General features: G+C 47.1%; 1 protein-coding gene and 1 long non-coding RNA gene across 5 annotated transcripts in view; one reads left to right on the forward strand and one right to left on the reverse strand.

Annotated features, from left to right (window-relative positions):
* LOC134948824 (uncharacterized) overlaps window positions 1-14,258 on the forward strand; it is a 218,538-nt gene extending 204,280 nt beyond the window's left edge. The window contains exons 3-4 of the long non-coding RNA XR_010183036.1: window positions 3,801-3,983; window positions 14,036-14,258. This is a non-coding gene — a long non-coding RNA (uncharacterized LOC134948824). The remainder of the gene's footprint in view (window positions 1-3,800; window positions 3,984-14,035) is intronic.
* Window positions 1-25,959, reverse strand: part of EDA2R (ectodysplasin A2 receptor) — a 272,056-nt gene that overhangs the window by 35,097 nt on the left and 211,000 nt on the right. For all 4 annotated transcript variants that reach the window (XM_063937068.1, XM_063937069.1, XM_063937070.1 and 1 more), the window contains one exon: window positions 3,276-3,318. In XM_063937068.1, the coding sequence (XP_063793138.1) occupies window positions 3,276-3,318 (43 nt within the window). The remainder of the gene's footprint in view (window positions 1-3,275; window positions 3,319-25,959) is intronic.

A 25,959-nucleotide genomic window follows, 5' to 3' on the forward strand; every position in this document is an offset into this window, starting at 1 on the left:
GCCCAGGGCGCCCCCAGCTGCGCCCTGCACCTGTGTAGTGCCGCCTGTGTGTGGTAGCAATGGCGCGCAGCGCGACCGCTGCGCGGTACCTCAGAGACTCTAAAGTCTTCTGCCGTCACTGAAGTCTTCTGTTCTTCTAATACTCACCCAGCTTCTTTCTTCTGGCTCTGTGAGGGGGGTGACGGCGCGGCTCCGGGAACGAGCAGCTAGGCGAACCAAGTGATCAGACCCTCTGGAGCTAATGGTGTCCAGTAGCCTAAGAAGCAGAGCCCTTGAACTCAGAAGAAGTAGGTCTGACTTCTCTCCCCTCACTCCCACGAAGCAGGGAGCCTGTAGCCAGCAGGTCTCCCTGAAAATAAAAAAACCTAACATAAAGTCTTTTCAGAGAAACTCAGGAGAGCTCCTCTAGTGTGTGTCCAGTCTCTCTGGGCACAGAGTCTAACTGGAGTCTGGAGGAGTGGTATAGAGGGAGGAGCCAGTTCACACCCATTCAAAGTCTTATAGTGTGCCCATGTCTCCTGCGGATCCCGTCTATACCCCATGGTCCTTTTGGAGTTCCCAGCATCCTCTAGGACGTATGAGAAAAGGGGGTGTGGTCACGGGTAAAGGGGGCATGGTCACGCCCTTTTTCCTCAACTTTCAATGGAAGTTTGGAGAGCCAAAAATCGGTACAGACCATAAAAAAAAGGTACTGTACCAATTAAAAAGGTACAGTTGGAGGGTATGCATGTATACATTAGTATAGTAGGCACATATATCTGCACACTGGGATACTGGCGTCTGGAGAGGATGCAAAAGAATGCAAGAAGCTTATTTCTTAATTAAACTAGATGAATGCACAAATTCACACTGTAGCCCCTACAGAGTAGGGATGGCCGATCAGTAGCCCCGTATCCATCTTTTGAATAGATATAGGATCAGTATCTTTGTATTTAAGACACAGAATAATCTTGAAAATTATACTGATCTACTCCTGGATGGATATTATATTCCCTCATGCACGTAACAATGAAGATTACGGGGGAACAGGTAAGAGAACATCAATGATAGCATCAGTTTTTGGATTGATCGCAAAGATCCATCATGCCTACACGATTGATCCAAAAACCATAATGAGCCGTGCATGAAAAACAATCCTTTTTTTGAGCATGGTTTATTTGTAACCTGACCCCCTTCTCCTCTCGGTGCCCCTGGGGATAGTAAAATGTGTTACCTCACACCCTGAACAACAGCGTTAGAAGCAGAGCATATTTATTGTAGCAGTGAGAGCGTAATAAAATGTTCAAGGTATTGACTATCTGTACTTCTAGGACTGCACTTACCACAGGTTATTAAACACTGGGCTATATAATAGATTTAAATATGAAGATGAGAGGGAAAGGACAGCGTTTTCAGTTCCCTACATTTTATTTCCCTTAAAATATCTGCATTATATTTAACAACATTGCTGAGTTTGATCACTCATAATTGAATCAAGGTAAAATGTAGGGGGAAAAAAAGTAATTTAATGATTACAAATGAAACACAATTTTTATGACAGCATGGGAACAAATTGCTGGCACAGTGCATGTGAGTGGCGTTGCAATACAACACTGTATTTGTAGACCCTGAGCTTATGTTAACAGGAATGAAAAGACATTGTGAGAATTGCAAAGTCACAACAATCGTTCCATAGATTTACTATAAAAGTGCAGTATGGCTAAAGGTGGCCATAAATAGTGACTAGTATTCAGTCTTGCCACTATCCTCGCTTAACTGTGATCATCCTGCATGTACAATATAAATAAATATATATATATATATATATATATATATACACAGGTTGAGTATCCCTTATCCAAAATGCTTGGGACCAGAAGTATTTTGGATATCGGATGTTTCCGTATTTTGGAATAATTGAATACATAATGAGATATCATGGCGATGGGGCCTATGTCTAAGCACAGAATACATTTATGTTTCATATACACATTATACACACAGCCTGAAGGTCATTTTAGCCAATATTTTTAATAACTTTGTGCATCAAACAAAGTGTGTGTATATTCACACAATTAATTTATGTTTCATGTATACCTTATACACACAGCCTGAAGGTCATTGAATACAATAGTTTTAATAACTTTGTGTATTAAACAAAGTTTGTGTACATTGAGCCATCAGAAAACAAAGGTTTCACTATCTCACTCTCACTCAAAAAATTCCGTATTTCGGAATATTCCATATTTCGGAATATTTGGATATGGGATACTCAACCTGTATATATATATATCTTTAAATTATCCGGCACTCCTGATATGAGGAAAAGCAGTGACCTGGGTGCCCATGCTGTATTTGTATAGTCCCTCTATTGCTGAATAAGCAAATGGCACGTCACTCCAGGTTACTGGAAAAAGGGTTTTAATGGTCCATGACAAATTCCATGGTCAAGCAATGGTTAAATATGCAGCATGGCTTGACCATGGAATTTGTCATGGACCATTAAAACCCTTTTTCCAGTAACCTGGAGTGACGTGCCATTTGCTTATTCAGCAATAGAGGGACTATATATATATATATATATATATATATATCTATAGATATATAAAAATATATATATGTGTGTGTCCTGCACTCACATCCATATGGATAATCAACTTTTGGGGTGCTCCCAGTGGATTTCACCTAGATAGGGTAGGTCCACGTCAATATACGAAGTTCCAGTCGTCTGGGGGGGCACTCTCCTCCAATAAATAGTCCAAGAGAGATATATCAGTAATTCAAGGCTTTATTCAGCCAACGTTTCGATTCAAAAGCAAGAATCTTTATCAAGACAAGCCTAATTCATATTCAACAGTGCTAAATCCAAGTAACAGCAGAGAATAGTAGTTTAGTATCAACAGCTCCAGACCAAATATAATACAAAGTATAAGGAACAAAGCGGCTTGATTTTAAAGGATCCCATTAATGTCAATATCAGAAACAATTCGGTCTCCAGGTAAAGATAAAGGTTAACATATCACCCAACAGGGCTTCAACACCATATTCCAACTTGACATCCTAAGGATGCGTGCATATGAGATTTTATTTTTATTTTTATACATTATATTTTTCATATAAATCATTTTTGCATTCTATTTCAAGGACATAAACAGAAGATCGAATATGCAAGCTGACCTCTCACATAATATGGGAGACATGAAGACACACACCCACACAGGAACAGATACAGTAAAGCATAATCTATCTGATAGCTCCCTCCTGTGGACAAGAGAATGATAGCTGTCAACACTTACCTAAAGTGGCAATGCTCAAGTCCAAAACATGATGTTCACATGTCTGTAACAAGAAATGTTTTACAGTGTAATTATAATGCTAAATGTGTATATAATATTTGAATAGAAAATGTAAATTGGAACATTACATATCAAAGCATATTCTTTCAAAGGTGGCGTATTCTGCAATCACTGGTATACATCATATAAATACAGATGTGTCCTTATACCTCTAGCCTGAACTACCTCACCCAGTGTGCCGCCAGGTCCTCTGCAACTCTGCTAGTGTTCTGTGTCTTTCTCTGCAGAAAATGCATCTTAGTCGCAGTGTGGCAAGGACGCACAAGGAGACTGTGCTGATTAATGTGATATATGACACTTTTTTTTCCAACACATTTTGTTGAAAGGATCACATAAGGAAACAACATACAGATCTTGCAAGACGACCTTGTGCATTGTAGTTACATATAAAATTTCAATGGATTATATCAACTACAGATGTGATCCAGTTTTAAAAATGAAATAACAAAAAAATAATTCTCGCAGAAACGGTGTGGCCATCTGTCAAAGAGAACTAATGATAGAGCATAGAAGAAGGAGGGAGAAATAGAAAAGAGAGAGAGGAAAGCGACTGCAGAAAGAAAAAGAATACGTCAAAAAGAGAAGAGAAGGGGGGGTAACCTCCATGCTCGGGATTGAAAGTATTTTTAGTATAACAGGAAACAAATGGTGAGGAAGCGTTATGAGATGTCAGCCAAGGAGACCAGACTTTGCAAAATGTTTTAGTAGAATTTCTAATAATAGCAGTCATGTATTCCATTTTCTATACATACCATATTCGGGAAACTATTGCCTGCATGGGAAGTGTTAGGTTTTTCCAGTCGGCAGCTATTTGGCATGTCATAGTTGAAACTATGGGGTATATTTACTAAGGTCCCGATTTTGACCGAGATGCCGTTTTTTCTTCAAAGTGTCATCTCGGTAATTTACTAAGCAAAAATCACGGCAGTGATGAGGGCATTCGTAATATTTTGGAAGTCCTTGAAAAAAATCACGAATCAATACACCATCGGTCAAATACGCCTGCAATTTGGTAGAAATCGGGAATTTACTAAAAAGTGCAAAACACAAACACTGCCGACAATAGCCAAACACTGCCGTGATAAAATACAAATCGAAAAAAAAGTGCTAAAAAAAAACAGACCTGCTTTTTTATCCCGTGTTTGTATAGGCAAGCACGGATCCATGAGATCCGTGCATGTTTTTCAGTGGGAAGGGGGGGTAAATGTTATAAATTTGCAAAAAAAATTTGCGTGGGGTCCCCCCTCCTAAGGCAAACCAGCCTCGGGCTCTTTGAGCCGATCCTGGTTGCAGACATATGGGAAAAAAATGGACAGGGGTTCCCCCATATTTAAGCAACCAGCATCGGGCTCTGCGCCTGGTCCTGGTTCCAAAAATACGGGGGACAAAAAGAGTAGGGGTCCCCCGTATTTTTGAAACCAGCACCGGGCTCCACTAGCTGGACAGATAATGCCACAGCCGGGGGTCACTTTTATACAGTGCCTTGCGGCCGTGGCATCAAATATCCAACTAGTCACCCCTGGCCGGGGTACCCTGGGGGAGTGGGGACCCCTTCAATCAAGGGGTCCCCACCCCCAGCCACCCAAGGGCCAGGGGTGAAGCCCGAGGCTGTCCCCCCCATCCAATGGGCTGCGGATGGGGGGCTGATAGCCTTTGGGATAAGTGTTTGATATTGTTTTTAGTAGCAGTACTACAAGGCCCAGCAAGCCTCCCCCGCAAGCTGGTACTTGGAGAACCACAAGTACCAGCATGCGGCGGAAAAACGGGCCCGCTGGTACCTGTAGTACTACTACTACTAAAAAAATACCCCAATAAAGATATTACACACACACCTTGAAAGTATAACTTTAATACATCCATCCACACCTCCATATACACATACTTACCTTATGTTCCCACGCAGGTCGGTCCTCTTCTCCAGTAGAATCCATGGTGTACCTGTAGAAAAAATTATACTCACATAATCCAGTGTGTTCGGCTCCTCGGGAAATCCTTTTGTAATCCACGTACTTGAAAAAATAAAAAAACGGATACCCGACCACGAACTGAAAGGGGACCCATGTTTTCACATGGGCCCCCTTTCCCCGAATGCCAGAAACCCACTCTGACTGATGTCTAAGTGGGTTTCTTCAGCCAATCAGGGAGCGCCACGTTGTGGCACCCTCCTGATCGGCTGTGTGCTCCTGTACTGTATGACAGGCGGCACACGGCAGTGTTACAATGTAGCGCCTATGCGCTCCATTGTAACCAATGGTGGGAACTTTCAGGTCAGCGGTTGACCGAAAGTGACCTCACCGCTGACCTGAAAGTTCCCACCATTGGTTACAATGGAGCGCATAGGCGCTACATTGTAACACTGCCGTGTGCCGCCTGTCATACAGTATAGGAGCACACAGCCGATCAGGAGGGTGCCACAACGTGGCGCTCCTTGATTGGCTGAAGAAACCCACTTAGACATCAGTCAGAGTGGGTTTCTGGCATTCGGGGAAAGGGGGCCCATGTGAAAACATGGGTCCCCTTTCAGTTCGTGGTCGGGTATCCGTTTTTTTATTTTTTCAAGTACGTGGATTACAAAAGGATTTCCCGAGGAGCCGAACACACTGGATTATGTGAGTATAATTTTTTCTACAGGTACACCATGGATTCTACTGGAGAAGAGGACCGACCTGCGTGGGAACATAAGGTAAGTATGTGTATATGGAGGTGTGGATGGATGTATTAAAGTTATACTTTCAAGGTGTGTGTGTAATGTCTTTATTGGGGTATTTTTTTAGTAGTAGTACTACAGGTACCAGCGGGCCCGTTTTTCCGCCGCATGCTGGTTCTTGTGGTTCTCCAAGTACCAGCTTGCGGGGGAGGCTTGCTGGGCCTTGTAGTACTGCTACTAAAAACAATATCAAACACTTATCACAAAGGCTATCAGCCCCCCATCCGCAGCCCATTGGATGGGGGGGACAGCCTCGGGCTTCACCCCTGGCCCTTGGGTGGCTGGGGGGGGGACCCCTTGATTGAAGGGGTCCCCACTCCCTCAGGGTACCCCGGCCAGGGGTGACTAGTTGGATATTTGATGCCACGGCCGCAAGGCACTGTATAAAAGTGACCCCCGGCTGTGGCATTATCTGTCCAGCTAGTGGAGCCCGGTGCTGGTTTCAAAAATACGGGGGACCCCTACTCTTTTTGTCCCCCGTATTTTTGGAACCAGGACCAGGCGCAGAGCCAGATGCTGGTTGCTTAAATATGGGGGAACCCCTGTCCATTTTTTCCCCATATTTCTGCAACCAGGATCGGCTCAAAGAGCCCGAGGCTGGTTTGCCTTAGGAGGGGGGACCCCACGCAATTTTTTTTTTTACATTTAAACTTTTTTTTTTTTTGAAAAAAGTGCACAATGAAGCCCAGCACGGATCTCTCAGATCCGGCCGAGATTCATTGTATTAAAGTCGGCAGTGTTTTACAAGTCACTCACGTAAAACACTGCCAAAAAATAAGATTTTACTTACCGATAAATCTATTTCTCGTAGTCCGTAGTGGATGCTGGGGACTCCGTCAGGACCATGGGGATTAGCGGCTCCGCAGGAGACAGGGCACAAAAATAAAGCTTTAGGATCAGGTGGTGTGCACTGGCTCCTCCCCCTATGACCCTCCTCCAAGCCTCAGTTAGGATACTGTGCCCGGACGAGCGTACACAATAAGGAAGGATTTTGAATCCCGGGTAAGACTCATACCAGCCACACCAATCACACCGTACAACTTGTGATCTGAACCCAGTTAACAGTATGACAAACGTAGGAGCCTCTGAACAGACGGCTCACAACAATAACAACCCGATTTTTTTGTAACAATAACTATGTACAAGTATTGCAGACAATCCGCACTTGGGATGGGCGCCCAGCATCCACTACGGACTACGAGAAATAGATTTATCGGTAAGTAAAATCTTATTTTCTCTGACGTCCTAGTGGATGCTGGGGACTCCGTCAGGACCATGGGGATTATACCAAAGCTCCCAAACGGGCGGGAGAGTGCGGATGACTCTGCAGCACCGAATGAGAGAACTCCAGGTCCTCTTTAGCCAGGGTATCAAATTTGTAGAATTTTACAAACGTGTTCTCCCCCGACCACGTAGCTGCTCGGCAGAGTTGTAATGCCGAGACCCCTCGGGCAGCCGCCCAGGATGAGCCCACCTTCCTTGTGGAATGGGCCTTGACAGATTTAGGCTGTGGCAGGCCTGCCACAGAATGTGCAAGTTGAATTGTGCTACAAATCCAACGAGCAATCGTCTGCTTAGAAGCAGGAGCACCCAACTTGTTGGGTGCATACAGTATAAACAGCGAGTCAGATTTTCTGACTCCAGCCGTCCTTGAAATATATATTTTCAATGCCCTGACAACGTCCAGCAACTTGGAATCCTCCAAATCGCTAGTAGCCGCAGGCACCACAATAGGCTGGTTCAGGTGAAACGCTGACACCACCTTAGGCAGAAACTGAGGACGCGTCCGCAGTTCTGCCCTGTCCGAATGGAAAATCAGATATGGGCTTTTATACGATAAAGCCGCCAATTCTGACACTCTCCTGGCTGAAGCCAGGGCCAGTAGCATGGTTACTTTCCATGTAAGATATTTCAAATCCACCGATTTGAGTGGCTCAAACCAATGGGATTTGAGAAAATCCCAAAACTACATTAAGGTCCCACGGAGCCACTGGGGGCACAACCGGGGGCTGTATATGTAGTACTTCTTTTACAAAAGTCTGGACTTCAGGAACTGAAGCCAATTCTTTCTGGAAGAAAATCGACAGGGCCGAAATTTGAACCTTAATGGACCCCAATTTGAGGCCCATAGACAATCCTGTTTGCAGGAAATGTAGGAATCGACCCAATTGAAATTCCTCCGTGGGGGCCTTCCTGGCCTCACACCACGCAACATATTTTCTCCAAATGCGGTGATAATGTTGTGCAGTCACCTCCTTCCTGGCTTTTACCAGTGTAGGAATGACCTCTTCCGGAATGCCTTTTTCCCTTAGAATTCGGCGTTCAACCGCCATGCCGTCAAACGCAGCCGCGGTAAGTCTTGGTATAGACACGGTCCCTGCTGAAGCAGGTCCCGTCTTAGAGGTAGAGGCCACGGATCTTCCGTGAGCATCTCCTGAAGTTCCGGGTACCAAGTTCTTCTTGGCCAATCCGGAGCCACGAGTATCGTTCTTACTCCCCTTTGCCGTATAATTCTCATTTGTTGAGGCGAGACGCCATCATATCCACCTTTGGTTTTTCCCAACGGTTCACAATCATGTGGAAGACTTCTGGATGAAGTCCCCACTCTCCCGGGTGTAGATCGTGTCTGCTGAGGAAGTCTGCTTCCCAGTTGTCCACTCCCGGAATGAACACTGCTGACAGTGCTATCACATGATCTTCCGCCCAGCGAAGAATCCTTGCAGCTTCTGCCATTGCTCTCCTGCTTCTTGTGCCGCCCTGTCTGTTTACGTGGGCGACTGCCGTGATGTTGTCCGACTGGATCAACACCGGCTGACCCTGAAGTAGGGGTTTTGCCAGGCTTAGAGCATTGTAAATCGCTCTTAGCTCCAGTATATTTATGTGAAGAGACATCTCCAGGCTTGACCATACTCCCTGGAAATTTCTTCCCTGTGTGACCGCTCCCCAGCCTCTCAGACTGGCATCCGTGGTCACCAGGACCCAGTCCTGTATGCCGAATCTGCGGCCCTCTAACAGATGAGCACTCTGCAACCACCACAGAAGAGACACCCTTGTCCGTGGCGATAAGGTTATCCGCTGATGCATCTGCAGATGCGATCCGGACCATTTGTCCAGCAGATCCCACTGAAACGTTCGTGCGTGGAATCTGCCGAATGGAATCGCTTCGTAAGAAGCCACCATCTTTCCCAGGACTCTTGTGCATTGATGCACAGACACTTTCCCTGGTTTTAGGAGGTTCCTGACAAGTTCGGATAACTCCCTGGCTTTCTCCTCCGGAAGAAACACCTTTTTCTGAACCTTGTCCAGAATCATTCCCAGGAACAGCAGACGTGTCGTCGGGGTCAATTGAGATTTTGGAAAATTCAGAATCCACCCGTGCTGTTGCAGCACTACTTGGGTTAGTGCTACTACGTTCCCCAGCTGTTCCCTGGACCTTGCCCTTATCAGGAGATCGTCCAAGTAAGGGATAATTAATACGCCTTTTCTTCGCAGAAGAAACATCATTTCGGCCATTACCTTGGTAAAGACCCGAGGTGCCGTGGACAATCCAAACGGCAGCGTCTGAAACTGATAATGACAGTTTTGCACCACGAACCTGAGGTACCCTTGATGTGAAGGGCAAATTGGGACATGCAGGTAAGCATCCTTGATGTCCAGGGACACCATAAAGTCCCCTTCTTCCAGATTCGCTATCACTGCTCTGAGTGACTCCATCTTGAACTTGAATTTTTGTATGTACAGGTTCAAAGATTTCAGATTTAGAATAGGTCTTACCGAGCCGTCCGGCTTCGGTACCACAAATAGTGTGGAATAATACCCCTTTCCCTGTTGTAGGAGGGGTACCCTTGACTATCACCTGCTGAGAATACAGCTTGTGAATGGCTTCCAATACCGTCGCCCTGTCTGAGGGAGACGTTGGCAGAGCAGACTTTAGGAACCGGCGAGGGGGAGACTTCTCGAATTCCAACCTGTAACCCTGAGATACTATCTGCAGGATCCAGGGGTCCACCTGTGAGTGAGCCCACTGTGCGCTGAAATTCTTGAGTCGACCCCCCACCGCCCCTGAGTCCGCTTGTAAAGCCCCAACGTCATGCTGAGGGCTTTGCAGAAGCCGGGGGGGGCTTCTGCTCCTGGGAAGAAGCTGCTTGGTGCACTCTCTTACCCTTTCCTTTGCCTCGGGGCAAATATGACTGTCCTTTCGCCTGCTTGTTCCTATAGGAACGAAAGGACTGCGGCTGAAAAGACAGTGTCTTTTTCTGTTGGGAGGGGACCTGAGGTAAAAAGGTGGATTTCCCGGCTGTTGCCGTGGCCACCAAATCCGATAGACCGACCCCAAATAATTCCTCCCCCTTATACGGCAATACTTCCATATGCCGTTTGGAATCCGCATCACCTGACCATTGTCGCGTCCATAAACTTCTTCTGGCAGATATGGACATCGCACTTACTCTCGATGCCAGAGTGCAAATATCCCTCTGAGCATCTCGCATATAAAGAAAAGCATCCTTTAATTGCTCTAAAGTCAATAAAATACTGTCCCTATCTAGGGTATCAATATTTTCAGTCAGGGAATCCGACCAAACCACCCCAGCACTGCACATCCATGCAGAGGCGATGGCTGGTCGCAGTATAACACCAGTATGAGTGTATATACTTTTCAGGGTAGTTTCCAGCCTCCTATCCGCTGGATCCTTGAGGGCGGCCGTTTCAGGAGACGGTAACGCCACTTGTTTTGATAAGCGTGTGAGCGCCTTATCCACCCTAGGGGGTGTTTCCCAGCGCGCCCTAACCTCTGGCGGGAAAGGATATAATGCCAATAACTTCTTTGAAATTAGCAGTTTTCTATCGGGGTTAACCCACGCTTCATCACACACTTCATTCAATTCGTCTGATTCAGGAAAAACTACAGGTAGTTTTTTCAGACCCCACATAATACCCCTTTTTGTGGTACATGCAGTATCAGAGATATGCAAAGCCTCCTTCATTGCCGTGATCATATAATGTGTGGCCCTACTGGAAAATACGTTTGTTTCTTCACCGTCGACACTAGATTCGGTGTCCGTGTCTGGGTCTGTGTCGACCGACTGAGGTAAAGGGCGTTTTACAGCCCCTGACGGTGTTTGAGACGCCTGTACAGGTACTAACTGGTTTGCCGGCCGTCTCATGTCGTCAACTGATTTTTGTAATGTGCTGACATTATCAAAACAAAGCCATCCATTCCGGTGTCGACTCCCTAGGGGGTGACATCACCATTACCGGCAATTGCTCCGCCTCCACACCAACATCGTCCTCATACATGTCGACACACACGTACCGACACACAGCAGACACACAGGGAATGCTCTTATCGAAGACAGGACCCCACTAGCCCTTTGGGGAGACAGAGGGAGAGTTTGCCAGCACACACCCAAGCGCTATAAATATATAGGAACAACCCTATAGAAGTGTTGTCTCCCTTATAGCAGCTTAATATATCAAAAAACGCCAAAAAAGTGCCCCCCCCCCTCTCTGTTTTACCCTGTTTCTGTAGTGCAGTGCAGGGGAGAGTCCTGGGAGCCTTCCTCGCAGCGGAGCTGAGCAGGAAAATGGCGCTGTGTGCTGAGGAGATAGGCCCCGCCCCCTATTTCGGCGGGCTCTTCTCCGGTGTTTGTGAGATCTGGCAGGGGTTAAATAAATCCATATAGCCCCAGGGGCTATATGTGATGTATTTTTTAGCCAGAACAAGGTATTCTCATTGCTGCCCAGGGCGCCCCCCGCAGCGCCCTGCACCCTCCGTGACCGCTGGTGTGAAGTGTGTGACAACAATGGCGCACAGCTGCAGTGCTGTGCGCTACCTCATGAAGACTGAAAAGTCTTCTGCCGCCGGTTTCTGGACCTCTTCACTTTTCGGCATCTGCAAGGGGGTCGGCGGCGCGGCTCCGGGACCGGACTCCATGGCTGGGCCTGTGTTCGATCCCTCTGGAGCTAATGGTGTCCAGTAGCCTAAGAAGCCAATCCATCCTGCACGCAGGTGAGTTCACTTCTTCTCCCCTAAGTCCCTCGTTGCAGTGAGCCTGTTGCCAGCAGGACTCACTGTAAAATAAAAAACCTAAAAACTTTTTCTAAGCAGCTCTTTAGGAGAGCCACCTAGATTGCACCCTGCTCGGACGGGCACAAAAACCTAACTGAGGCTTGGAGGAGGGTCATAGGGGGAGGAGCCAGTGCACACCACCTGATCCTAAAGCTTTATTTTTGTGCCCTGTCTCCTGCGGAGCCACTAATCCCCATGGTCCTGACGGAGTCCCCAGCATCCACTAGGACGTCAGAGAAAAAACGAATGACATCGACATCGGAAAACCCGAAAATGCAGAATACGGCAGCTTAGTAAATTAGTCGTAATCAATTCAAAAAGTTGCATATTTACACTTTCGATGTCATTCGTGATTGAACTTTGACCTCAAACGGGAAAACGCGAATCTTAGTAAATTTACCCCTATGTGTCAAAATAGTTTGTTTTGGTGTCGAGTGAGGTTGGGGAGAGTCAGAGGGAGCAAGAAATATTGGGGGTCGAAAGAGATAGTGGTTTCAAATAGGTGTGAGAGTAAGGCAATTATCTCCCGCCAAATCATAGCAAGTTTCGGGTAAGACTACCAGATGTGCATAAAAGAGCCCTCGTCTACACATCCCCTCCAACACCTATCCGAGACATCAGGGAACATAGTCTTTAAACGGGAAGGCACATAGTAACAGCGGTATACAATTTATAAATGTTCTCTTTGATTTTTACACAGATTGAACTGGAGACCACGTTGTCCCATATTTCAGCCCAGTCTTCACTAACTATAGTGTGTTCTATGTCAGATTCCCACGCTACTTCGCAAGGGGCCCAAGCAGGGTTGGAGTCTTCGCTTAATAGGGCGTTAATGCTGGAAATTAAGCCCTTAGTAGCGGAGCGTTTCCAGCAAACATATTAAAAAAAAGACAGATTTATATTAGTGAGAGTTGAAACGATTAAGGAGTGAAAGTGTCCAATTTGAAGATAGTGAAAAAAATCTGTGGGTGGGATTGATGTTCCATTCCGGATGTCAGAAAACTGAGGGAAGTTTGCGTCCGTAGTGATATCGTTAATATAGAATATGTTGCCTAAGAGTCAGGTAGTAAAAGAGGACCTGCACATACCAGGGGGGTAGGTCGGGCTATGGAATAATGGAATTAGTGGTGATGGATGCGAGACCAAATTAAACCATCTTTTTACCAGATCCCAAGTAGCTAACAAACGGTGTACAACAGGATGGGAGAGGACAGTTCGAGGATGTCGACTCCTATGAAGCCACAATAATGATGACATCGTAGCTAAGCCCATCTCCCCAGCTTCGATCTTTAACCAAACCTTACCCATTCCACCCATATTACACCATTGTACACAGTGCGAAAGCTGTGCAGCATAGAAGTCTTTTCTAAAGTCAGGGATAGACAGACCACCCCCTCTAGAAGTGCGCTGAAGCAATTTAAGTCTGATACGTGGGCGTTTACGATTCCATATGAAGTGAGAGGTTTGGCATTTCAAGGTTTTAAAAACATATTATTATTACATTTTGTGGCAGGAGAGGTACTTTGCCACCTGTAAGCTACACACAGGGTCCTGGGGGCAGGAGGGAAGTGTGAATGGACCAGGTACCCATCCATTTGGCCCAGACCAGGTCTTATAGGCTTCTTAGCCCAAGAAGCTGCTTCATGAGCCAGCACCTGGGTGCTGTGTTTAAAGCAGAGTCTCTTCCATGAGTCAGGGCTCCTGAAGGCAGTTAGTGTCCAGGTGATAGGCCTGCTAGGGACAGTGGGATACGGAGGGCTGGGCCACTAGTGTCAGGATGCCGAGGGCTGGGTCACTAGTGTCAGGATGCCGGGACCTGAAGGGTTCCTTATTTAATAAGAGGGAGTGAGGCAGGGCCTAACCTTCCTGGTTGTTTATACTAAAGACAGTGATCTTTGTTTTATGTGTTTCTCTGTATTTCAGCAACCTGATTAAAAGGTATTCGTTGTTTTTGCACAAGCCTGGAGTCGGTCGCTGGTGGAATTTTTGTAGCAGAGCACATTCTAGCAAGACTCCTGTTTCAAATGCGCCTGAACAGGGACCCTTCTGCTAGTCGTGTCACACGTGGCAGAGGACCCAAAAGCTGCAAGGTTGCGGAACACATACCAGCGAACTCCAGACCAAGCTGAACTTGTGGGTATCAGTACCAAACCAAGGGTGTTGTGAGTAGTGGTTAAAACCAACCCCACGGGGTAAAAATAATGATATGTTTTGTTTAAACTGAATGTGTTTGATTTTGGTGCAAAGGTTTGCATTGGGAGCAAAGAGGTTAGACAGTTTGCCTGGACTGTTCTGTTTTTCCTGCTTTGCACCATTCATTGAAAGTAGTGGTGTTGATTTGCTCTAAGGGGTTGCAAGCATCTGATAATTTATGACTGCATTTCTTTTCCAAACTTATTTCTCCCTGTGCCTGCAAAATCTGGTAGTGGGAGTCAGGTCCCTGTGAATTAGCTCATTAAGACCAATCAAGCAAAGTTGAAACCTTTTATAAATGTGGTTCTATTTAAATAGAGAAATTTTATGGCACTATGTGTCCCAGCAATCCCTGAGTTCTAGTTTTAAGAGCCTGAAGGGAGAAGTTGTTTATTTGCACTACCAGTGTAAGGTATTTGTGACCACTATGTACATGCTACCTTTCAGTGCTTTGCTAAAAGCTTAATCTGTGCTAAAAAAAAAAGGAATTTTTATTTTCCCTTTCACTTGCAGTTTTCAAAGGTAACAGGGGGAATAAAGATTTTCAGATATACAGCCTATTCTGAAGTGTCTCTTCAAATGGGTAACAAAAAGAGAATTCTTGCTAAAAAAACAAAAGGGGTGACAGCTCTAACGCCTCAGGTCAGGAACTTATGTGACCCTATTAAAGCCCCACAGTTGGAGAGTGAAGTGGAGAGTTTATTGGGGAGTAATCCAGACCTTGGGGAAGATTTTAGCATGGAATCTTTTTTTTGGTGTCACATGATAAGTGGCCTTGAAATGAATGTCCAATTAAAAGGACCCGGAGCTAGAAGAGCTTAAGGAAAAATGTGATTTTCTTCAAGAGCAGGTGAACAATTTTAACACAAAAGCTGGAGGAGAAGGAATCTCTTTTGTCTGACTCTCTGACCAAATTGGGAAGGAGTAGAGAAGAGATTGCCAAGCTCTCAGGCCAGGTGTCAGATGTGCAGAAAACCTTGGCAAAGGCTAAACCCAGATCTGAAAACTTTGTAGTACACAGCCAGGGACTATTAGAGGAAATCTCCTGTGACTAGACACAATAATAGGATTTTAATACCTATTGGTAAATCCTTTTCACTGAGTCCGTAGAGGATGCTGGGGACACATCAAGAACCATGGGGTATAGACGGGATCCACAGGAGACATGGGCACTTTAAGACTTTCAAAGGGGTGTGAACTGGCTCCTCCCTCTATGCCCCTCCTCCAGACTTCAGTTATAGGAACTGTGCCCAGGGAGACGGACATTTCGAGGAAAAGGATTTATTGTTAAACTAAGGTTAGATACATACCAGCTCACACCTCAAGCATGCCATACAACATGGCATTTAACACAACGCAAGTCAACGGCATGAACAACATCAGCAACAGGCTGACTATAAACGTAACACAACACGTGTGTAACCACAACTAATAACTGCAGATATAGGTGGTCATTCCGAGTTGTTAGCTCGCAAGCTGCTTTTAGCAGCTTTGCACACGCTAAGCCGCCGCCTACTGGGAGTGAATCTTAGCTTCTTAAAATTGCGAACGAAAGATTCGCAATATTGCGATAAGACATCTCTGTGCAGTTTCTGAGTAACTCGAAACTTACTCTGCCAGTGCGATCAGTTCAGTACTTGTCGTTCCTGGTTTGACGTCACAAACACACCCAGCGTTCGCCCAGACACTCCTCCGTTTCTCCAGCCACTCCCGCATTTTTCCCAGAAACGGTAGCGTTTTTTCACACACTCCCATAAAACGGCCAGTTTCCGCCCAGAAACACCCACTTCCTGTCAATCACATTACGATCACCAGAACGAAGAAAAAAAAGTGAGTAAAATTCCTAACTGCATAGCAAATTTACTTGGCGCAGTCGCAGTGCGGACATTGCGCATGCGCACTAAGCGGAAAATCGCTGCGATGCGAAGAAATTTACCGATGACCACCATAGTACGCACTGGGACGGGCGCCCAGCATCCTCTACGGACTAAGAGAAAAGGATTTACCGGTAGGTATTAAAGTCCTATTTTCTCATACGTCCTAGAGGATGCTGGGGACACATCAAGAACCATGGGGTTTATACCAAAGCTCTAGAACGGGCGGGAGAGTGCGGATGACACTGCAGCACCGATTGACCAAACATGAGGTCCTCATTCGCCAGGGTATCAAACTTGTAGAACTTTGCAAAGGTGTTTGAATCCAACCAAGTAGCTGCTCGGCAAAGTTGTAATGCCGAGACTCCCCGGGCAGCCGCCCAGGACGAGCCCACCTTCCTGGTAGAATGGGCCTTCACTGATTTCGCTAACGGCAATCCAACCATAGAATGAGCCTGCTGAATCGTATGACAGATCCAGCGCGCAATAGTCTGCTAGGAAGCAGGAGCCCCAATTTTATTGTGAGCATACAGGACAAACAGAGCCTATGTTTTCCTAAACTGAGCCGTTCTGGCGACATAAATTTTCAAAGCTCTTACTACATTGAGAAGCTTTGATTCCAGCAAGGCGTCAGTAGCCACTGGCACCACAATAGGTTGGTTCAAGTGGAACGATGAAACCACTTTTGGCAGAAACTGCTGACAAGTCCTCAACTCTGCTCTATCTTCAGGGAAGATCAAATAAGGGTTCTTGTGAGACAAGGCCACCAATTCAGACACCCGCCTTGCGGATGCCAAGGCCAACAGCATGACCACTTTCAAAGTAAGGAATTTCAACTCTACCTCCTGTAAAAGTTCAAACCAATGAGACTGAAGGAATTGCAACACCACGTTAAGATCCCATGGTGCCACTGGGGGCACAAAGGGAGGTTGGATGTGCAATACGCCTTTCACGAAGGTCTGAACTTCTGGAAGGGAGGCCAATTGTTTTTGGAAGAAAACCGATAAAGCCGAAATTTGAACTTTAATTGAGCCCAACTTTAGGCCCGCATCCACACCGGCTTGTAGAAACTGGAGAAAGCGTCCTAACTGAAATTCTTCCGTAGGAGCTTTCTTGGATTGACACCAAGACACGTATTTTCTCCAAATACGGTGGTAATGTTTAGACGTTACTCCCTTCCTGGCCTGAATAAGAGTGGGGATGACTTCCTTGGCAATACCCTTTCGGGCTAGGATCCGGCGTTCAACCTCCAAGCCATCAAACGAAGTCGCGGTAAGTCTTGGAACACACACGGCCCCTGCTGTAACAGATCCTCCGGAACACGCACGGCCCCTGCTGTAACAGATCCTCCCTCAGAGGAAGAGGCCAGGGATCTCCTATGAGTGATTCCTGAAGATCTGGATACCAAGCCCTCCTTGGCCAATCTGGAACAATGAGGATCGCTTGAACCTTTGTTCTTCTTATGATCTTTATCACTTTTGAAATGAGTGGAAGCGACCGAAACACCCACGGTGTCACTAGGGCGTCCACTGCTATTGCTTGAGGGTCTCTCGACCTGGAACAATATCTCTGAAGTTTCTTGTTGAGGCGAGACACCATCAAGTCTATTTGAGGAATTCCCCAAAGACTTGTCACTTCTGCAAAGACCTCTTGATGAAGACCCCACTCTCCGAGATGGAGATCGTGTCTGCTGAGGAAGTCTGCTTCCCAGTTGACCACTCCTGGAATGAAGATTGCTGATAAAGCGCTTGTATGCCTTTCTGCCCAACGAAGCACCTTTGTGGCCTCTGCCATTGCCGCTCTGCACTTTGTTCCGCCCTGGCGGTTTATGTACGCTACTGCTGTTATGTTGTCCGACTGAATCAAGACGGGCCGATTGCGAAGAAGATGTTCCGCTTGCAGAAGGCCATTGTGAATGGTCCTTAATTCTAGAACGTTTATGTGTAGACACATTTCCTGGCTTGACCATCTTCCCTAGAAGCTTTCCCCTTGCGTGACTGCTCCCCAGCCTCGGAGACTCGCATCCGTGGTCACTAAGATCCAGTCCTGGATCCCGAACCTGCGTCCCTCTAGGAGGTGAGAGCTGTGCAGCCACCACAGGAGTGAGATTCTGGTCTTGGAAGACAGGGTTATCCTTCGGTGCATGTGCAGATGTCCAATAGGTCCCACTGAAACACTCTGGCATGGAATCTGCCAAACTGAATGGCCTCGTAGGCCGCCACCATCTTCCCCAGCAACCGAGTGCATTGATGAATCGATGCTCATGCTGGTTTCAGAATTTGTTTGACCAGGTTCTGAATTTCCAGAGCCTTTTCCACTGGAAGAAAAACTCTCTGTAATTCTGTGTCCAGAATCATTCCCAAAAACGACAGCCGTCTCGTCGGAACCAACTGCGATTTTGGCAAGTTTAGGAGCCAACCATGTTGCTGCAGAATTGTCAGGGAGAGCGTAATGTTCTGCAGTAATTGGTCCCTGGATCTTGCCTTTATCTGGAGATCGTCCAAGTACGGGATAATTGTGACTCCTTGTTTGCGCAGGAGAACCATCATTTCGGCCATTACTTTGGTGAAAACCCTTGGAGCCGTGGACAGACCAAACGGCAACGTCTGAAACTGGTAATGACAATCCTGAACTGCAAACCTCAGGTAAGCCTGATGTGGAGGATAAATGGGAACAAGTAAGTAGGCATCCTTTATGTCTACCAACACCATAAAATCCCCCTCCTCCAGACTGGAGATCACAGCCCGGAGAGATTCCATCTTGAATTTGAATTTTTGTATTGCGGCGCATACCACTTCCCTGTCTGGAAGAGAAGCTGGTAAGGCTGATTTGAAAAATCGCTGAAGGAGGACATCTTGAAACTCCAGTTTGTACCCTTGGGACACTATTTCTAAAACCCATGGGTCCAGGGGCGAACGAGCCCAGAACTGACTGAAAGCCTGAGACGTGCCCCCACCGGTGCGGACTCCCGCAGAGGAGCCCCAGCATCATGCGGTGGACTTGGCAGAAGCCGGGGAGGACTTCTGCTCCTGGGAACCGGCCACGGCCGGTGATCGTTTATCTTCTCCCAAACGGCAACGTCTGAAACTGGTAATGACAATCCTGAACTGCAAACCTCAGGTAAGCCTAATGTGGAGGATAAATGGGAAAATGTAAGTAGGCATCCTTTATGTCTACCGACACCATAAAATCCCCCTCCTCCAGACTGAAGATCACAGCTCGGAGAGATTCCATCTTGAATTTTAATTTTCTCGGGTAAAAATTGAGGGATTTGAGGTTCAGGATTGGGCTGACTGAGCTGTCTGGCTTCGGGACCACGAACAGGCTCGAATAAAAGCCTTCTCCTTGTTGCGACGGGGGAACCCTGACAATGACTTGATTGTGACACAATTTTTGTATAGCGGCACATACCACTTCCCTGTCTGGAAGAGAAGCTGGTAAGGCTGATTTGAAAAATAGTTGAGGAAGGACGTCTTGAAACTCCAGTTTGTACCCTCCGGACACTATTTCTAAAACCCATGGGTCCAGGGCCGAACGAGCCCAGAACTGACTGAAGAGCCTGAGACGTGCCCCCACCGGTGCGGACTCCCGCAGAGGAGCCCCAGCGTCATGCGGTGGACTTGGCAGAAGCCAGGTAGAACTTCTGCTCCTGGGAACCGGCCACGGTCGGTGATCGTTTACCTTTTCCCTTTCCTCTAGTAGCAAGGAAGGAAGACCCTCGGCCTCTTCTGTATTTATTGGGCCGAAAGGACTGCATCTGATAGTCGTGTGCTTTCTTTTGTGGTGCAGGCACATAAGGTAAAAACAATGACTTACCCGCGGTAGCCGTAGATACCAAGTCAGTGAGGCCGTCACCAAACAACACACCACCTTTGTACGGTAGAGACTCCATAGATTTCTTAGAGTCAGCATCAGCATTCCATTGATGAATCCACAATGCTCTCCTAGCTGAGACTGCCATGGCATTGGCCCATGATCCCAAGAGGCCAATATCTCTCGCAGCTTCCTTTAGGTAGACTGCAGCATCCAGGATATAACCTAGTGTCAAAAGAATGCTATCCCTATCCAGGGTATCCATTTCAGATGACAAGTTATCTGCCCATTTTTTGATAGCACTACTCACCCACGCAGATGCAATGGCTGGTCTTAATAGCATACCCATGGTTACATAAATGAATTTCAATGTATTTTCCTGTCTACGATCCGCAGGAACCTTTAGGGCTGCCGTGTCAGGGGACGGGAGAGCCACCTTTTTGGACAGCCGTGACAGAGCTTTGTCCACAATGGGGGGTGACTCCGATTTTTCCCTATCCCCAGAGGGAAACGGATACGCCACCACAATCCTTTTGGGAATCTGAATCTTTTTGTCAGGACTTTCCCAAACCTTTTCACAAAGCGCGTTCAGTTCATGAGAGGGAGGAAATGTTACCTAAGGTTTCTTCCCTTTATACATACAGACCCTAATATCAGGAACAGTAGGGTCCTCAGTGATACGTAATACATATTTTATATCCAGAATCATGTACTGAATGCTCTTTGCCAGTTTTGGATCTAATCTGGCATCACTATAGTCGACACTTGAGTCAGTGTCCGTGTCGGTATCCGTGTCTGCCAGCTGGGCAAATGAACGTTTTTGTGACCCTGAGGGGGTCTGGACTTGAAACAACACATCCTCTATGGATTTCTTCCAAGCCTGGTTCTGAGACTCAGATTTATCCAATCTTTTATTTATCAGAGCCACATTTGCATTCAAAGCACTCAAAACATTCACCCAATCAGGTGTCGGCGGTGCCGACAGGGTCACTCCCACAGCCGTTTGTGTCCCTAACATAGTCTCCTCCTGGGAAGAGCACTCCGCCTCAGACACGCCAACACACGTGCACCCACCACACGCAGATACACTGGGCCTATAGGGGACAGTCCCACAGTAAAGGCTGTCAGAGAGACACAGAGGGAGATATTGCAAGCTCACACAAAAGCGCCTAATCCCGGTCAGAAAACACTACACACAATGTCCCAGACCTGCAGCGCTTTTATAAGTTAACATAATGCACCAAAACCACTGTGCCCCCCCCCCACCCCCGTTTTGCACCCTGTTACTTGTACAGCAGTGTGAGGAAGGACCAGCGTCTCTGCAGCCTTGTGTAGAGAAAATGGCGCCGGGCTGTGTGCTGTGAGGGCTAAACCCCGCCCCCGTAATGGCGCGCTTCAGACCCGCTCTTTTTAAAAAAAAATTTGTACTGGCAGGTGTCCGGACAGTGCCCTGGCACTTAGTCCGCTCTTGCTAGGTAGTTATATGAGGTTAGAATGCTGCCCAGGGCGCCCCTCCCTTCCCCCGCGCCCTGCACCCTGTAGTGCCTCTGAGTGTGGGAGCATGGCGTGCAGCGCAGCTGCTGTGCGGTACCTCAAAGCCGTCACTGAAGTCTTCTGATCTTCTTCTAATCACCTGTCTTCTGACTTCTGGCTCTGCAAGGGGGGTGACGGCGGGCTCTCGGAACGAGCATCTAGGCGCACCTAGCAATCAGACCCTCAGGAGCTAATGGTGTCTTGTAGCCAAAGAAGCAGAGCCTTTAAACTCACAGAAGTAGGTCTGACTTCTCTCCCCTAAGTCCCACGAAGTAGGGAGACTGTTGCCAGCAGTTCCCCCTGAACCTAACATAAAAGTATTTTCAGAGAAACTCAGTAGAGCTCCTCCGTGTGCATCCAGTCTGCCTGGGCACAGATTCTAAACTGGAGTCTGGAGGAGGGGTATAGAGGGATGAGCCAGTTCACACCCCTTTGAAAGTCTTAAAGTGCCCATGTCTCCTGTGGATCCCGTCTATACCCCATGGTTCTTGATGTGTCCCCAGCATCCTCTAGGACGTATGAGAAATGGGAGTCTGGTGCTGGCCTATAAGGCTCGGTTGCAAGACTTGGCGGAGCTTCAGGAGGAGGTTTCTAAGCTAAAACCGTTGGCTATGCCTAGCTTCAGTTCAGAGACAGGTGTAGCTACACCAATTGCTGAAGACGTTGTGCCGAATATTGGGTCAGCAGAAATGGAAATGCCACCTTCGGAGGAAATGACGCCAACGATGGTGCAGAAGAATGGTACCATACTGTAGTGGAACCAGGCTATACTGGATTCCCTGTTCCAGCCAAAAGGAACAGGAAAGTTGAGCCAGAGCTGCCAGTGCCTAAGGCCCGGAATGCTCCCTGCTATGCCACTAGTAAGGCCATCTGCCTAGAAAGTGGAAATGAGGGCCCTTCCACAGAGGCAGAGCATTTACAGGCACTAATGTCCATTCAGTTGGCATTGCCGTTCCAGAGCATGGAGGACCTGCAAGAGCCCATCGTAGAACTGGAAGTCTTATCTGAGCCAGAGGATGCGTCTGTTAAGGTCTTGGAAACCCAGGATCCTTCTCCTGTTTACGCGATGTACGTTCAGAAGTCAATCCCAGAAGGGACATCTCAGGTTCAGAAGCCCCCGATTTTGGATATCCAGTACACATGTGAGACTTTCTCTGACGAATCACAGACAAAGACCGTACCTTTGGAGGTGTGTCGCCTATGTGAGCTAGTCATGGCTAAGCTAGTTGCAATACAGGAGTCCACTTCCGAAGTCATCCAGGAATCTGCTTCTGAATGGGTTCCCTCTTGTATGAGGAGGATAAGGTGCAAGATTTCGATCTTGGTGTTGTTGCACCCCGGAATGATCCACCACGAGAGGCTCAAGATCCAAGTGCTGAACTGGGACAGTTCATAAAGGACACACTAAGTAAGGAGCAAGAACCTGTCTCAGAGGAATCTGTGCAGAGTCCCATTTCTGAGGTTTCTCTACCCAGAGAGAGTTCTCTATATGAGACACGAGAGCTGGAAAATTTAAGGGGAGAGTTCCAAAAGCAGGTCCTAAGTAACAGCCAGCTAAAAGAAACAGTGAAGGAGATTCCTAAACTACAGAGTCGAATAAGAGACCTGGACAAGAGACTCAAAATGGGTTATGTGCCGGTCATAGAACAGCAGGAGTCAGTGACTAGGGTCAAAGATGGGAGATCGGAGGACGAAGCAGTCACGTTAATGAAGAAAATGTTAGCAAAGCTGGAAAGACTGGAGGAAGAACTAAAAGTTCAACAAATGAAAGGACTTTCTGAGACTCGGGACCAATGCCTCACTCTGATGGAAAGGGTGGGGGCGAAGTTGGACCATGACTTCAGAACAATTAAAGTCGGGGCAGAGACTAGGTGTTACCGGTGCCAAGAGCTTGGCCATAAAAGGTGGAATTGTCCATATAGGCCAAGACCAGTGAGGGCCAGGGTGACTACTAAGCCCAGAGTGAACTTAAAAACCTTCCCCAGTCCACAGTTGGTTAGGGTCAGGTGTCACAAACACCCTGTGGATTCAAAGGATTTATCTGGTAAGTACCAAAATCCTATTTTCTTCTTCATCCACTAGGGGTCACTGGAGTACTCTTGGGACGTACCAAAGTTTCCCCCTTGGGCGGGAGAGCTGTTTGGCACCTGTAACACTAGACGGCCAAAGCTAGATGCTGATGCCGCAAATGTATCAAACTTGTAAAAGCGCACAAACGTGTGCACTGATGACCATGTAGCCGCCCGGCAAAGCTGTTTCGTAGAGGCCCCACGACCTGCTGCCCATGAAGTTCCCACAGAACGCGTAGAATGAGCTGAAACTGATATCGGCGGCTGTAGCCTAGCATGAATATAAGCCTGACGTATGGTCAGCTTAATCCATCTGGATAAGGTCTGCTTGGACGCTGGCCAACCCATCTTGACCGCATCATAGAGAACAAATAATGTATCCGTTTTACGTACTGAAGACGTTCAAGCTACATAAACGTGTAGTGCGTGTACCACATCCAAAGCAGCTGCAGTTTCTGAACCTTCTGATAATACAGGAACCACGATTGGTTGATTGATGTGAAAAGATGATACTACCTTTGGTAGGAAAGCGGGATTCGTCCGATGTTCCGCTCTGTCATCATGAAACACCAGATACGGTGGGTGGTTTACATGACAAGGCACCGAATTCTGATACACGCCTTGCTGAAGCTAAGGCTAGGAGAAAAATTGTTTTCCAAGTGAGAAATTTAACATCCACTTGTTGTAAGGGTTCAAAATATGAAGACTGTAAAAAATCTAAAACCAGATTCAAGTCCCATGGCGCTGTAGGTGGTATAAATGGAGGCTGTACTCTGAGGACACCTTGCAGGAAGGTGTGTACAGTCGGCAAAAGAGCCAAACGCCTTTAAAAGTAAATTGACAAGGCAAGACCTGCACCTTTAGTGTAGATAAACTTGGGCCTCCATCCAATCCAGTCTGTAAAAATAGCAAAAGATGGGATAACTTGAAAGGTGATGTCAGAAACTTCCGAGCTTCACACCAACCTATATAGACACGCCGCCAAATTCTGTGATAATGAGCTGCCGTAACTGGCTTCCTAGCACGTAACATGGTTGATATAACCGATTCCGGAATTCCCTCTCTTCTTAAGAGGGCGGTTTCAACAACCACTCTGTCAAACGCAGCCGCACTAAATCGGGGTAAAGGAATGGACCCTGTTGTAACAGGTCCGGACGTAGCGGGAGCGGCCAAGGATCGTCTGCGAGTAGCCCGCGGAGATCCGAGAACCATGCTCTCCGTGGCCAATGAGGTGCCCCTAATATGACTGTGGTGGACTCTCGTTTGATCCGCTATAGCAACAGAGGAAGCAGCGGAAACAGATACACGCGGCTGTACGGCCACGTGATCGTGAGAGTATCCACTGCCACTGCCTTTGGGTCTCGTGTTCTGTACACATACTGGGGTGTTTGATGATTGTGGCGAGATGCCAATAGGTCCACTTGTGGGTAACCCCACCTCTGGACTAACATGTGAAACACTTCTGGATCTAATGCCCATTCTCCTGGATGAAAATCCCGACAGCTGAGATAATCCGCCTCCCAGTTGTCCACTCCCGGTATAAACACTGCAGACAATATCACCTGGTGATGCTCGGCCCATTTGAGGATTCGAGCTACTTCCCGCATGGCCATGCGGCTTCTTGTTCCTCCTTGTTTGTTGATGTACGCGACTGCCGTCATGTTGTCTGACTGCACCTGGACAGTCTGAGACCGGAGCATGTGCACTGCTCGTCGCAGCGCGTCGTAAATTGCCCTGAGTTCCAGGACATTTATAGAAAGCAATCTTTCGTGATCTGCCCAGAGACCCTGAAACTGACAATTTTGGATCAGAGCTCCCCAACCTCTGAGATTCGCGCCCGTCGTTAGAATTATCCAATTCCAGACACCGAACCTTTTTCCTGCGGTGAGATTGTGTACTTGGATCCACCAGAGTAGAGTAGTGATACTCTGGCCCGTGCAGACAACCGCACCCTGCAGACAACCGCATCTGCAGATGCGAGCCTGACCACTGTGCGAGCACATCCAGTTGAAAAGGACGTGAGTGAAATCTTCCGAATTGGAGCGCTTCGTAAGCCACCACCATTTTTCCTAACAGTCGAATGCACAAATGTACCGAGACTGTGCGTGGCTTGAGCACTAACTGTACCAGATGAAGAATACGCTGTACCTTCTGTTCTGGCAGGTAAATTCTTTGATTCATCGTATCGAGAATCATTCCCAAGAATTGAAGTCGTTGAGACGGAATCAGATTTGATTTCTTGAAGTTGACAATCCAACCGTGCTGAACTAGCACATTGTATGTCCACAAGGCATGTTGAAGGAGTATCTGTTGAGACGGAACTTTGATGAGCAGATCGTCCAAGTAAGGAACTATTTTCACTCCC

Source organism: Pseudophryne corroboree, chromosome 8, assembly GCF_028390025.1.
Source record: "Pseudophryne corroboree isolate aPseCor3 chromosome 8, aPseCor3.hap2, whole genome shotgun sequence".
In the NCBI taxonomy this organism is placed as follows: Eukaryota; Metazoa; Chordata; class Amphibia; order Anura; family Myobatrachidae; genus Pseudophryne; species Pseudophryne corroboree.